General features: G+C 35.4%; 1 protein-coding gene across 2 annotated transcripts in view; it reads left to right on the forward strand.

The window, feature by feature from the left end:
- The window catches only part of Indy (tricarboxylate transporter protein I'm not dead yet), an 82,073-nt gene extending 73,792 nt beyond the window's left edge, over positions 1 to 8,281 (forward strand). For both annotated transcript variants that reach the window (XM_073981451.1, XM_073981450.1), the window contains exons 2-9: positions 3,076 to 3,110; positions 3,186 to 3,318; positions 3,409 to 3,525; positions 4,315 to 4,463; positions 5,024 to 5,215; positions 5,280 to 6,120; positions 6,193 to 6,330; positions 7,279 to 8,281. In XM_073981451.1, coding sequence (XP_073837552.1) covers positions 3,103 to 3,110; positions 3,186 to 3,318; positions 3,409 to 3,525; positions 4,315 to 4,463; positions 5,024 to 5,215; positions 5,280 to 6,120; positions 6,193 to 6,330; positions 7,279 to 7,419 — 1,719 coding nt within the window. In that variant the 5' untranslated portion in view covers positions 3,076 to 3,102 and the 3' untranslated portion in view covers positions 7,420 to 8,281. The remainder of the gene's footprint in view (positions 1 to 3,075; positions 3,111 to 3,185; positions 3,319 to 3,408; positions 3,526 to 4,314; positions 4,464 to 5,023; positions 5,216 to 5,279; positions 6,121 to 6,192; positions 6,331 to 7,278) is intronic.
- Positions 8,282 to 15,259: the final 6,978 nt, after the last annotated feature.

The following is a 15,259-nucleotide window of genomic DNA, read 5'->3' on the forward strand; positions in this document are numbered from 1 at the left end:
TGATTTTCCTGTAGTGTGGAATTCGATCTAAGAACGCCTAATACCCTAGACAGACGGCAGCGTTAATTTGCATTAACTGTCTTAATTCAAATTAATTCGTGCCTTATCCACATTCTTAGTGTACAAAATCAAACTGAATTTCAAAGGCATTTAGGTATTTCAATATGGCAATACCGTAAAAGAGAGCCTATATTAATATGAGGGAGAGATCATATTCATATATTCATGCTCTGAGACACAAGGAAAACTAAAAATTACAGCGCAAACAACAACAAAACAGAAATCAGCTGTTTCATAAAAGCAGAAACTGTCGTCTGTCAGGGCAGCCAAGATCACCCATATACCATGGTACAATAATTCTTAGGTAGGCCACAGCTAACAGCTGATTACAATTTTTTTTTTTTTGTTATGGCTTAATCTGTCAAACCCGTGTTGACATGCAGAGTTGATATTTATTATTGATCAAAAAAATTCAACTCGGTTTTGTTTTCATTTCAACATTTCGTTCTTCTTCTTCTTTGTATACTCATCCGTTATCATTCATCAAAACAATTTTGACGTTTTAAGCCATAGCGACAGGGTTGTATTTTTTTTGGCGATTCTCATACCTGGCCTACCTATGAATTATTGTACCATGCATATACGTTAACGGGACTGCAACAACAACATATTTTCTCTTTATTCTCATCTGTCATGGTTTAGCAAAGGAAAGACTCGCTCAGAGAGACTAATGCACAAAATATTTTGAGCACCACCGTGTCAGGGTGAAATACAGTTCTTAATGCAAATTAACGATGCTGTCTGTCTAGCGTATAATTTTATGAAATTTTTTAATGAAATTCACGTGGACCAGGACTTAATTGGGGCATTATACAGTGTTTACATTGATGAATATCGGCAATAAATTAAAATGACGATCAAAATTGTGTTATGACTTAAATATATAACCCGATATAGTTAAAATGTAATAATTAGAAATTATTACCTTTCAATAATCTTCATGTTGGGAATTTCATATGTGCACTTCCGTGCAATGTCATTTTTTAAATGGATTGTCTGATAAGTAGTACAAGCTCGTGGGATTTCTATTACTGCATGGAAATTTTTAAAAGTGAAAAATTAAACTATTGTTTGGAAGGGACTTTTCCAAATAAAATTAATCTTTTTTGTATATTATCAGTATCATCTTCTTCTACTTATTTGACTTGAGGTCAGAAAAATTGAAAAGTCGGGAATGTTGCAGTTTTTTCAATTTTGTTTTTTATTTCCAATATTTCGACTATCGTCGATAGTCATGATCAGGGATATTGTTTCAATTGGATTATAAATTCTTCTTTAATGCGACCGCTTGTTTCATCCTCTCTCGTTGACAAAGAATTTTCAATTTTTCTGACCTAAAGCGAAATAAGTAGAAGAAGATAATACTGATCAAATTAATACTGATAAAGTTAAACATTTAATAGCTGTAATTCCAAGTCCGCACTACCATGATTTCAATGAAATAATTTCATGAAATTAGGCGTTCTTAGGCCGAGCTCCCCACTGCAGAAATTTCATAAAGATACTTTAGTATGGTACTCGATCTAAAAACGCATAATTTCATGACATTTTTCAATAAAATCACCCTAGTGTGGACCGGTACTAACAAATATCGGAACCACAATCACGTGACGGCCTTAAGTATATTTGGTTTGTTCCAGAACCTACAAAAGTCTACTTTTTTGAAATGTTGACAATTTTTGCCTTTAAAAATTTGTCAAATAATGCAAAAATAGTAGATTCTTGCAGGTTCTGGGACATAATTTTTAGCTAATTTTTCATTTACTGAATTGTTATATTTCCACAATAAATTGTACAATTTGTTTGAAGATTTCTGTTAGCGCCAATTATTTGACTTTTCAAATGCGATAATTACGTTTATAATGCAATTTACTGATATTGCTCTATTGAAAAATGTAATTTCTTTGTTTTTCAGTAGTTTTCAATTGCCTCCTATCATCCATCAGTCATCCAAATAATCACCATGTCAAATAGTTATAGTTTCCCAAACAATAACAAAAAACAACAACAGTTTTTTTTTAATAATTCAATTAACAAGTTTTTTCTCATGTCATTATGACATTAATTGTAGCAAGTGATCCACAAAAAATAACTATTTAATTCAATTACGGCTTAACTTGCTTGCCCCACGATATCATACCATGTAATCACATTGAAAACATTTCAATATATCATATGTAAAATAATTTTATAATATAATAAAAAATTCTATAATGCCATTATAACAGTTTTTTTTTTATTAATATTTATAAAAAAGTTTTTATTATCACAATCAATCACAAGATACCACAAATAAAAGAACTTAGCATTGAAGCAAATTAATTAATCCATCTCTTTATTCTTTTGTGATTGAAGTCTAAATTTAATTCAAAATATTAATAATAAAACCAGTTTCTTTATATCTTTCAAATAAAGTTTAGTTAATTTAATTCTTTCTAATCCATAAAATTTTTATACCTTTCTTTAATAAATCCTTGAATAAAGTCCAACTGTTTATTGGCTACATTATTTTAATTCAATCATTGTTTCAAACCATTACTTAAATATTCCGTCGTCCGATTAAACAGACTATTTGACTTATAAATTGCCATCATTTAACATTTTTAATGATGTTGTTAAAAGCATATGACATGCAAACCGATTGTCAAAAACGTAATTTCATCAGATGTGTGTGCGTGTTTTGTGTTAAAACTCAAACTTGCTTAAACTACAATTAAATTACAATTTCCGTTTTAGATTAAAAAAAAAAATACATCAAAAAAATAAACATGATTATAAATTTATAGTTTAATGTATATTAGTATATCACGAACGTTTATAGACGTATATAGTACGTTTAGATTTACTAAATCCCCGTCAAATAAAATACACCGTTACAAAAATAAATTGTATGAATATCATTATAAATAATAATAATAATAAAGTTGTCCTGTAACTTTATTAAAAATTGTATTCATATTTATTTCTTATCCATCAACTAATTATATCCTTCTATTATTTTTTTTTTCTTTCCAGAATAGTATATAAATAAACCAATACAAAATGGAGATGTAAGTATAGATTTTTTAAATAAATCTTTCTATAAATTTAATACTAATAATTCTTATTTTTTTGTTCTCTTTTAGTGAGGTGGGTGAAAGAGAACCCGAAACTAGCAGCGGCCGTTGCAAAAGTTTTATTGCCAATCATTGGAAGGGTTTGGTCGTATTCCTGATACCCTTGCTATGTTTACCTGTGATGTTATTGAATAATACTCCTGTAAGTAAATTCAAATATAAAACAATGATATTATTAAAAAGAATGACTACATTATATTATTTCCATATTAATTATTTTTTTATCATTCAGGCTTACAGATGCATGTACCTTTTACTTGTTATGGCCATCTTTTGGGTTACAGAAGCTTTACCCCTGTATGTTACATCAATGTTGCCTATTGTTGCATTCCCGATTATGGGTATTATGGTAAGTATTTCGAAAATACTTTCTTAGAGTTTTGTTAAATGTGAAGAAATGTCACATACATGTTGTTGATAGGTTTCCAAATTTATATAAACAATAGATTCCGCAAACAAAATTATATTCGCTATATTACAAGATTAGTCTTGTAAATCTTTTTTAAAAGGAAGTTTTGTATAGAGTTTCTATGAAAAAAGATTACAAACCCCTTTCCCCTATTTCTAGGGCACTTTTGTTGTCCCAACTTTTCGTTTTCTTAATTGGTGTTCTTTTTTTTCTTAATTTTATATTATGCAATTAAAGTAATGTATTTTGTACAAAATTCTTTGTAACAACTTCCAATTTTTAAACTATTGTCCACAATAAATTAACATTTTTAACGTTGTCTCAATAAAACCGTTGAAGAGCTCAATTTGTCGACAAACGCTTTGATTTTGGACAAACAAAAATGATCCTTGGCAAACATATTTCGCCAACCGCTATACGTCTTCATTGTGGTGTAACACTAACAGCCTATTATGATCAACAATAGTGTTGCCAACTATTCGTTAATAAATTTGCGGTAAATTGACAAATGGATGTTATTTCTAAATTAAAATTAAAAGAAAAGAGAGAAATAACGAATATACTGGACAAAATTAAATGTAACAAGTGATCTATTACACATTGGACACTTGTCTCCCCTTATTAATTAAAACCAGCAATTGGACAAGTTACAACATTGTTTACAATTCTAACATCATTCCAATTAAAACTAATTCACAATTTTTTATCTTCTTTTACTTTTAATGACAGAGCTCAGATGAAACGTGTAAATTATATTTCAAAGATACCCTGGTCATGTTTATGGGTGGTATTATGGTCGCTTTGGTTATTGAATATTGTAATTTGCACAAACGACTAGCATTGCGAGTAATTCAAATTGTGGGCTGCAGTCCCAGAAGGTATGTATGTATAGATGAAAAAATAATTAACTAACCAACCAGTCACTAACCCCGCCGATGAATGAGTTCTGGATATAGTGTCTGTCCTATGGGGCGACAGACTTTAATTAAGCCTCTAGATTTGCATATTCAATGAATGCGAAATATGTAGTTGGGACGGGACACATACAGTGACCGTGTTTTTGTGGATCAAAGGCAATAAATATTTATAAACTTATAGAACAAGAAATTAATTTATGTTATGTAGGTACCTATATAGAATTGAAACAAACAAAAATGATAATGCCGTATAGTGTAAAATATAGAAGCTATAGTTTTAAACAGTCAAACTTCTCTATGACAAAATCAATATGTAATAGAGATACTTCTTTATAAAGAAGCTATGGAAATGCATATGTTTGGCCTATAAGTCAATCTGTTATAGACACGTCGTTGTAAAGAAGTTGGACTGTACTTACATACGTCCCGTTTCACCCCATAACCATGAGAGATTTTTTTTTAATTTTCCCACCCTTTTTTAAGTTATTCGGTATGTTTACATCTTAATTCTTCTATTACAGATTACATTTCGGTTTGATTTTCGTTACCATGTTCTTGTCCATGTGGATTTCAAATGCCGCCTGTACAGCTATGATGTGTCCCATTATTCAGGCCGTCTTGGAGGAATTGCAAGCTCAAGGTTTGTGCAAAATGACCACCGAACCCGAATACAAGATTGTGGGTGCCAACAACAAGAAGGCCAATGAAGAAGAGTAAGTCGTTAACCATGATTTGAACACACATTTTTACTCACATCAATTTTTTGCTTTATTTTAGACCCCCATACCCCTCCAAAGTCACCTTGTGTTACTATTTGGGTATTGCCTATGCTTCATCAATGGGTGGTTGCGGCACCGTCATTGGTACTGCCACCAATTTGACCTTCAAGGGTCTCTATGAGACACGTTTCCCCAACTCTAAGGAACAATTGGATTTCCCCACATTCATGTTCTACTCTGTGCCCTCTATGTTGGTCTATACCGGTTTGATGTTTGTGTGGTTGCAATACCATTTCATGGGTTTGTTCCGTCCCAAGAGTAAAGAAGCTGAGGAAGTTAAATTGGGTCAACAGGGTGCCGGTGTGGCCAAGAAAATCATCGACCAACGTTACAAGGAATTGGGTCCTATGTCCATACATGAAATTCAAGTTATGGTTTTGTTCATCATTATGGTGATTATGTATTTCACACGTAAACCTGGTATTTTCCCCGGTTGGGCTGATTGGTTGGATACTGTGCCCATTAAGAATTCCATGCCTACCATATTTGTTGTGGTTATGTGCTTCATTTTGCCCGCCAATTATGCCTTCATGCGTTATTGCTGCAATCGCAAAAATCAACCATTGCCCACAGCTACCACTCCCTCTTTGATCACCTGGAAATTTATTCAATCTCGTGTACCATGGGGTTTGATCTTCTTGTTGGGTGGTGGTTTCGCCTTGGCTGAGGGTAGCAAACGTTCCGATATGGCTAAATTGATAGGTCAGGCTTTGGTTGGTTTGAAATCGTTGCCTCATGCTGTTCTTTTGTTGGTCATCATTTTGGTAGCTGTCTTCTTGACTGCCTTCAGTTCCAATGTGGCTATTGCCAATATTATGGTACCTGTTTTGGCTGAAATGGTAAGTGGAAGGATGCTTCAAAAGAGTTGGGATATATATTTTAATGTTGGATTTTTGTTATTTCACTTTTAGGCTCTTGCTATTGAAATTCATCCTCTGTACTTAATCTTGCCCGCTGGTTTGGCTTGCAGTATGGCTTTCCACTTACCTGTTAGTACGCCGCCGAATGCTCTGGTGGCGGGTTATGCAAATATTCGCACAAAGGATATGGTAAGTTGAATATGAGAAACAACATTTTATATGACATCAATTAATTTCAAGAATTAAATCCACATTGGATGGTCTATTGGTCCTTCAAAAGATTTACTTTAAAAATCCACGTTTTGTGGTCTATTGGTCCTTCAAAAGATTTACTTTAAAAATCCACGTTTTGTGGTCTATTGGTCCTTCAAAAGATTTACTTCAAAAATCCACGTTTTGTGGTCTATTGGTCCTTCAAAAGATTTACTTTAAAAATCCACGTTTTGTGGTCTATTGGTCCTTCAAAAGATTTACTTTAAAAATCCACGTTTTGTGGTCTATTGGTCCTTCAAAAGATTTACTTTAAAAATCCACGTTTTGTGGTCTATTGGTCCTTCAAAAGATTTACTTTAAAAATCCACGTTTTGTGGTCTATTGGTCCTTCAAAAGATTTACTTTAAAAATCCACGTTTTGTGGTCTATTGTTGCTTCAAAAGATTTACTTTAAAAATCCACGTTTTGTGGTCTATTGGTCCTTCAAAAGATTTACTTTAAAAATCCACGTTTTGTGGTCTATTGTTGCTTCAAAAGATTTACTTTAAAAATACACGTTTTGTGGTCTATTGGTCCTTCAAAAGATTTACTTTAAAAATCCACGTTTTGTGGTCTATTGGTCCTTCAAAAGATTTACTTTAAAAATCCACGTTTTGTGGTCTATTGGTCCTTCAAAAGATTTACTTTAAAAATCCACGTTTTATGGTCTATTGGTCCTTGAAAAGATTTGCTTTGCTTTGGTCTATTGTTTCTTAAAAAAATACTTAAAAAATCCAGTATTCGTGATCTCGTGATCTCTAAATCCCTGTTATACCCAAGAATCTTCATTTTATTTTTATTAAACCACTTTTTTTATATCATAACCTCACTTTTTTGTTTTCATGATTAAATCTAACCAAACTTTTTTTCTCATTTCTTTTACAGGCTATTGCTGGTGTTGGTCCCACCATCATTAGTATTATTGTCTTGTTCATTTTCTGTCAAACATGGGGCGCTGTGGTCTATCCCGGCTTAACAACTTTCCCTGACTGGGCACGTGAAATGGCCGTTAATGCCACATCTTAAGTTATATTTAATAGAGAGACTTGTATGCATGCATAACAACTAAAACTAATTGTAATAATAGAGTAGTAAATCTTGTAACCTTTCCCTTACCTCCCCCACCCACAAATCATAATCAAACATCCACCTACCCCCACCCACTACCAACCAAACATTTCTTCAAATCACAAAAACGAACTCAAAAAAAAAAACTAAAGTAAAGAAAAAATAATATGTATCATTGAAATGTATGTTCCACCCTCCACCCACCCTCCTAAACTCTTATGTTTTGTAGCTTATAGTTTTTTAAGTGAGAAAAATGTGTTTTTTTGCAATTCATATAATTCATATATGTATGTTTTCTATGTATGTAGTTAAGAGTTAAATTAGGCCATGTTATGATTATTAGAAAACCTGTTAAACCCCCCCTTTTTCCTTAAACCATGGTCCTGTGTCCAAGTAAATGTCTATCTATGTACCTTCCACGATCCTTAACATTGAAAAAGAAAAGAAAAAGCAACAAAGTATGTATATATTACACTCAATTTATATACATCCACGTTATTTGTTGTCATATCCAAATTATGTATCATATACATATGTACATACTTGCCGCAACTACTACATACATACATATATATGTGTGTGTATATACAAAAACAAATGTATATTAAAATGTGAAACTCTATGCATTTCTGTTGACCATTTTTTTATTAATTTTTTTTATATTGTAATTTTTATATAAATGCAAAAGGTGGACATTTATGTAACTATTTTTTTAAAATGTAAATTGAAACTTACAAAGCTGTAACTGATGAACAATAATAACAACCACAATATACACCGAAACAAATCAAACAATAATTGAAAAAAAAACGAAACAAAACTACAACACAAAACACATCATCAAAAAAACAATGAGATATAGAATTTAAATAAATCATTTTAAGCTAATAATAATAAATAAAAATATATTTTAGATATTTTTACAAATGAATGAAATTTATGTACTTTAAATGTATACAAAAAAACGTAAATAAGAAACTTAAAAAAAAAAAAATAATTAAATAAATTAAAAAAATAAAAAAAATATATATTTTTTTATTTCTTTAGTAAAAAAGGCAACTGACTGTAAACAAGTAAAAAAGTGTCAGTCGGCTTTGCCGACAGATATATACCCTCAGCCAATGTGAAGCGAAACTTTCACTTCCGGATAGATCGAATGTATTTAAGGTCTCTTTCGAATTTTGTGGCACTTTTTGGACATTTAAACTTGCCGACAAAAATGTGGATTAGGAATTAACTGAACTAAGACACAAATGTTGAACTTTTGTAGTGCAGGTACCCTTAGGGAGGACCGATATGGACCATTTTAGAAGTAAAACTAAATTTTGATCAAATATTAGGAGATCCAAAGTTTGTTGTTGTTGTAACAGTGTTTTTATTATGTTTATGTGTTCGTTCCTCTGTTTAATCTGGCTCTGGGTCTATCTCCAGTTCCAGAAAAATGGCTGCTTCGATGGGTTGTAGCCACAGATCCACTGGAGTTAGATGGGTAGGTTTGGCGGGGCAGTTAAAAAGGTGTTGTGTGTCGTGCGGGCCCATGCCGCATACTGGGCATATGTCTTGCACGGCGCGATCGATTTCCGCCCAATACGAATTTAGGCGACTGCAATATCTCGAGCGTAGTTGAGCCAAAACTACTCTGGTTTGTCGTGGCAGCTGACGCTCCTCAGCTGCGATAGATGGAGGATGTACTCCGAGTACTCAATTCACACGCTTTAATTGCTTAAGGCCTTGGCAACTGCGTCCGTGTGAATGCTATTCAATACTGCTTGATATGCTTGTTGATCTAGGGGTTCTCTCCTGTATCGTTGGACCACTCCCTCTAGAGCATGGATATCCTTCCTGATATCCCTGAATGGGCCGGGCCTACCCACAAGATGGTGATTTGGATGGCTCACACGATAACATCCAAGCAGGTACTGCAACGAAAGCATCTCATTGTGTTGCTTTACAGGAAGAATTTTTGCCTCCTCATGTAGATGGTCCACTGAAGATTTGAGGAGGCACCCTGTCGCTGTTCTCAGGGCGGCATTCTGGCAAGTAGCTTACCACAGACCGACCTATCGCGTTATACGTGGCCAACAAGGTTTCTTTATCTGCACCCCAAGTGCTGCCGGCCAGGGACTTGAGGACCTTGTTCCTACTTTTCAACTTGTCGCAGATAGCTGTGCCGTGTGCGCACGACGTGAATGTAGTGTTGAATGTGACCCCTAAAATTTTAGGGCAGTTTGTGGTCGGAATTCTGCTATCGTCGACCACGACATTCAACTCACGTCCAAACTGCGCTGTCCATGTGGTGGCTGTAGATTTTGTGGCGGAAATCTGCATATTCCTCGAATGGAAAAAGGTGGTAAGATCGGTTAAATAGTTGTTCAGTCTCTCACAGACGTCATCAGGATAGGTACCCGACGCCAGGATCGTGCAATCATCCGCATACGTCACGATCTCAATGCCGTCTGGAGGGAGTGGAATACAGGAGAGGTAGAGGTTAAACAGTTCCGGAGATATCACCCCACCTTGGGGAACTCCCTGTTTCACTCTACGGGGTTTGGACTTCTTATTCCTGAATTCCACGTACGACTGGCGTCCACACATATAGTTGACTATCCAACGTTTCAAGCTTGGCCGGAGGGTTGTTTGCTCAATGTCCTCAAACAGCGTGGAGTGCCAGACTGTATCAAAGGCTTTTGATAAGTCAAGCGCCACCATCACTGTTCTAACGCACGGCCGTCTCTGGTTGAGTCCTTTACAGATATATGTGGTAATGGCGTGCAGCGCTGTTGTCGTGCTGTGCTGCTTACGGAATCCATGCTGATGATCGGCAACTTGATAGCTATTTCTGATACTGGAGAGGAGCAAGGCCTCAAGTGTCTTTGCTACGGGCGACAAAAGCGAAATCGGTCTGTACGATTCACTTTTGCTGGCATCCTTGCCTGGCTTCCGTAGTGGGACCACCCTGCCCATTTTCCAGACTTCGGGAACAACGAGGGTGGCTAGCGACAAATTGAAGACTTTGGTGAGATACTCGACTCCCGGCTCATCCAGCTGCTTCAACATTACTATGGAGATTCCATCAGGGCCCAACGCTTTGGGTGATTTAGCGTTCCTGATGGCATTGGCAACATCATCCATTGTAAATTGTGGTGGTTCATCCTCGGCAGGAAGAGATCTGATGCGACGTAATACTCTTCTCTTCGCCCTGTCACTCTCGGGATGCTCGACAAACTGTCGATTGAAATTACTTGCGCACCTCTTCGGGTCAGTCAACGTAACGTCGCCAAACGTGACTTAGGACCACAGTCACAGTCTTCCCTTCTTCCAGGGTTCGAGAGTGACTTAACCGTTGCCCACAATTCACCTGTGTGTGTACATCCAAAGTTTGGACCAAATTGGTTGCCCCATTCAAGTGATATCGTCCTATCATTTTAGTGACATTTTTTAAATATTGAGGAGATGTACCGAAAATTGTGGACCGGTATTGCCCATGAGACTAAGTTTGGATATAATATGACGAAGACCAAACGTTTGACCAAATCGTTTGAACAGTTCGGTGCTCTCCGACCGCCACATATGGTGCCAAAGGAGTTTTTACACCTTTCGTGATGTTTTCCCAATAAAAATGGACTTGCCCCGGAAAAAACGTTTACCGTCGTAATGGAGGTAGTGAATGCAAATCGCTTCAACAAAAATCAAAGTGATTCGAGAGCAGGTCTTAAAGTGAACTTATCCGAAATTTTGTATGAGAGGTACCAGAAGGAGTAGACAAATATAGTCCATATTAGAACGTGATCTATATCTGGTAGATATATTAGGATGTGCAAAGTATAGATTACATCGGTCACAACCTTCAAGAGTTATCGTGCGCAAAATTTTTCCGAACATTTTTCATGTTTTGTGGGGGAGTTACCTGAATGAGTGGACCGATATGGCTTATCTTCGAAGGCCAAATTTTGGACCGAATCGGCAGATCCGTTCTAGAGTTATCTTGCGCTCCAACCACCTCACGCGGTGCCATAGGGTTTTTTTGCAACTTTCATGCTATTTTCTCAGGAAGTATGGACTTGCCCCTGATGAAACTTGTACCGTCGTATGGGGGACAGCGAATACAAGTTTCTACAACAAAAATCAAAGCGATTCGAGAGCAGGTCCTAAACTGAACTTTTCTGAAATTTTGTGTGGGAGGTACCCGAAGGAGTGGACCGATTGAGTCCATATTTAAACTTCATCTAAGTCTGGTAGAACTTTCACGATGTACAAAGTGTGGGCCAAATCGTTTACTCCCTTCAAGAGTTATCGAGCGCACAAATTTTCCGAACGTTTTCGAACTTTTGTGTGGGAGGTACCGGAAGGAGTAGACCGATATAGCCCATCTTCGAACTGAAACTAAGTTTGGGCAAAATATTACGAAAGGCAAAATTTGAACCGAATCGGTTCATCCGTTCGATAGTTATCGTGCGCTCAACGAACGAATCACATTTCGTCCAAACATACTTGGGTTCTAAAACCATTATTTCGATGAGGCACATTTTGCATTTGTATATACCCTCGTTAGCATAAATGCTGAGGGTATAAAAAGTGTCCAATGTTAAACAACACTAGATTTCCTACTCTCCGTCTAATTTTTTGCGGCCCTTCCATTCTATATATTCCCTTCTACTTACAGGAGAAACACAATGCATATTAGATTGATCTCCGAGTGAAGCAGCTTCATTAATTACATTCCAGCATTCTTAAACCTATGTATGTCTATTCTTACTTTCTCACGACATCCTTTGTAAATGTTATACCTTTTGATCTGAAATTAATAAGCCTGAATGCTGATGACTTCTACAAGGAAATCAAATCAAGGGTACTTACCGAACTTTGGGTCCAATATTTCGAGAAGCATGGAGTTATGCAACCAAATATTTTATGGGAACAAGTGTCGTTTAGGGGCACTTCTCGGATCGGTCCGAAATTTTTACCATAGGTAGCCCTTGGGACCCTGATTCCAATGATACATAATTTTCCGGGGGTAAGTCCATACTTCCCGAGATATGGGTTTTGACATTTTGGAGATTTCGTACTTTAACCTCTATAGGTTGTTTATGGCCACCTCTGGGACTGGGCTGAAATTTTTACAGTAGATAGCCCTTGGCACACTGAACACAACGATATATAGCTTTCCGTGAGGAAGTCCGTACTTCCTGAGATATGGGTATTGATTTTTTTTACTTTTATCACCATTATTTTTAAAACCTATGCAATATGGGACTCGTTTTAAAGCTCAGGAATAATAAAGCGGGCTACGCGATCAAAACTCTCTTTTAAATTGAAAGTGATCTTAAGTAGCCGGCCTTCGGCCGGGGTTTTAAGACTTTCTCCTATGGACAGGGACAAAAGTAGGCTACGCGATCAACATTCTCTTTTAAAATGAAAGTGTTCTAAAGTAGCCGGCCTTCGGCCGGGGATTTAAGACTTGCTCCTATGGACAATGACAAAAGTGGGCTACGCAAACAAAACTTTCTTGTAAATTTAAAGTTTCCTAAGTAGACGGCTTTGAACAGGAATTTAATACATTCTCCTATAAACAGGTGTAAAAATAGGTCGCTTGCATAAAAGTACTCTCCATTAGCTTTAAAACGAAACCCATATTGCCCACGTTAGAATTGTAAAATGTCAAGACCCATATCTCGGGAAGTATGGACTTCCCCCCGGAAAATTATATATCGTTGTATTCAGGATGCCAAGGGCTATCTACTGTAAAAATTTCAGCCCGATCCGAGAGGTGCCCCTATTTAAGCCCTGCTTTCTAGTTGAGTTACCTAACACGTATTCCTTATGTGTTCCATTGTGGGGAGAGTAAACTAGCTTGTTATTGGCGGCAAAAAGAAACCCTGCAGAAATCCTTGTAAAGGGTTGTTTACACCATCTATCAATGTCGTATGAGATGTCAATTTTTCTACCTGCGAATGTTGCACACATAGTGTGACCACTATGAAAATTTTCATCTATCAAAATGATTTGGCAACTCATATGTAAATTTTTCATTTAGGGAGCGCTCTATTTGATACGGCATTCTCGTATGTAAACATAAATTTATCAGCTGTTTTCTGGCATTCTAAAAAAAAATTGAAAAACAAAATCTTTTAAAAAAGAAAATGGAAAGTTATGTATATTTAAGTATTTAGAAAAGTAAATAAAGGGTGTTTATAATGTTATTTTCAGATCGATTGGTCGAAAGGAGCAGTGTTGGAAATTATTGCTTTGTGGCAAAACATGAATGCCTCTATAACCCCAAAAACCTATTCTACCACAACAAACATGCTAGATATTAATTTTCCTTCAACCAAAATTAAAAATTTGCGCAAATTTGTAACTCAACAATAAATGTAAACATTGACAAAAACAGCTGCTTTTATATTTATAGGTTATGTCATACGAAAATAACACTTGTAGGTATGAACGCACAAATTGAAAGTTGTATGGATGACGTCAATTTTGACAAACATAGAGAATGTCGAATGGGTGAAAGAAATGACAGCTCATATGACATTGATAGATGGTGTAAACAGCCCTTAAGACTATAGGGCCATAAGATTTTTATTTTTCAGATTTTTTGGGGACTTTGTGGTTTGCAATAGTGAGTTGGGGAATTTGCAAGTTGGTTTGCAGTGTAAATAAATAATAGATATTTTCTAGAATAAATAAAATCAAATTACTATTAGGAATTATTATTTTTCCGCTGTTAATTGTTTAATTTTATATTCTTAATAGTTTTTGTTTTCGTTGTTTTCTTTCGCTCGAAATGATTGGCGCCGTTTTTCTTCATTTTAATCACTTCGAAATGATAGACTGCAATGTCAGTCACTGATAAACGATAACATGATATACAGGGAGACTCGTGTCAATTTTTTGTTTGTGTCTTTGATAAGAAAATTTAAATGGAACACAGGGTGATTTAGTCGATAATTCTATTTACCGCCTAAAAGCAGACTTTAAATGTATGTCTGTTATTGTGAACGATAGAAAATGAAATAGAAGGATGAAAAACTATGCATATTACCCAGCAAAATCTTCAATGCCAAGGACGGAAGTGATCTGGCATGTCATCTTTTCATCATTTTCACTCATGAATTTTATATGAGCGTGACCCCCTAAAGATGACATTAATTTTTGAATCATATGCATGGTTCAATTATTAGTAACAATCATGGTGCAAGAAAGAAGGTGATACATAATACCAACTGTTGTCTTCATTTGCTGTCTAAATATATTTTTAATAAAAAATAACTAAAAAATATTTCGATTCTAAAAATTAAATTTAAAACTTTTCTAAATTTTGTGGATATTTCGCGCAAAAAAAATTGGCAGCAAATGAAGACTACTGCCTGAATTCGCTCGAATTCGAATCACCTTATTAAGATCTTCCATCTTTAGAAGACTGTTGTGTTATGTGGTGCTAAAACTATAGAACACTGAGTTTATACGTTCTCCAACTTGCACAAAATCTTTTCAAAGTAAGGCCTTCTTTCTATGAAAGATCTTTAGGCAGTATTGTATGTACATAGAGAGTTTTAGGAGGCCACTATCTTCCGGATCTGTATGTCTTCTATCTTCAGCCATTTAGATGGTGTTCAGTCTATAGAAGATCTCTTTAAAAAGTAATCTTTGAAGCATTTTTTTTTTTTGGTTCGTAAAAAGTTTCATAAACACGAATGGTTTAAAGTAATGTCGAAGGCTTCCATTAAAGGAATCTTGGACAAACTGAGCATCCACAAAACTCAATCTTTCCCCAAGAATCCCTTTCCAAAAATAA

Source organism: Musca autumnalis, unplaced genomic scaffold, assembly GCF_047663935.1.
Source record: "Musca autumnalis isolate F117 unplaced genomic scaffold, ASM4766393v1 scaffold_4, whole genome shotgun sequence".
Taxonomy (NCBI): Eukaryota; Metazoa; Arthropoda; class Insecta; order Diptera; family Muscidae; genus Musca; species Musca autumnalis.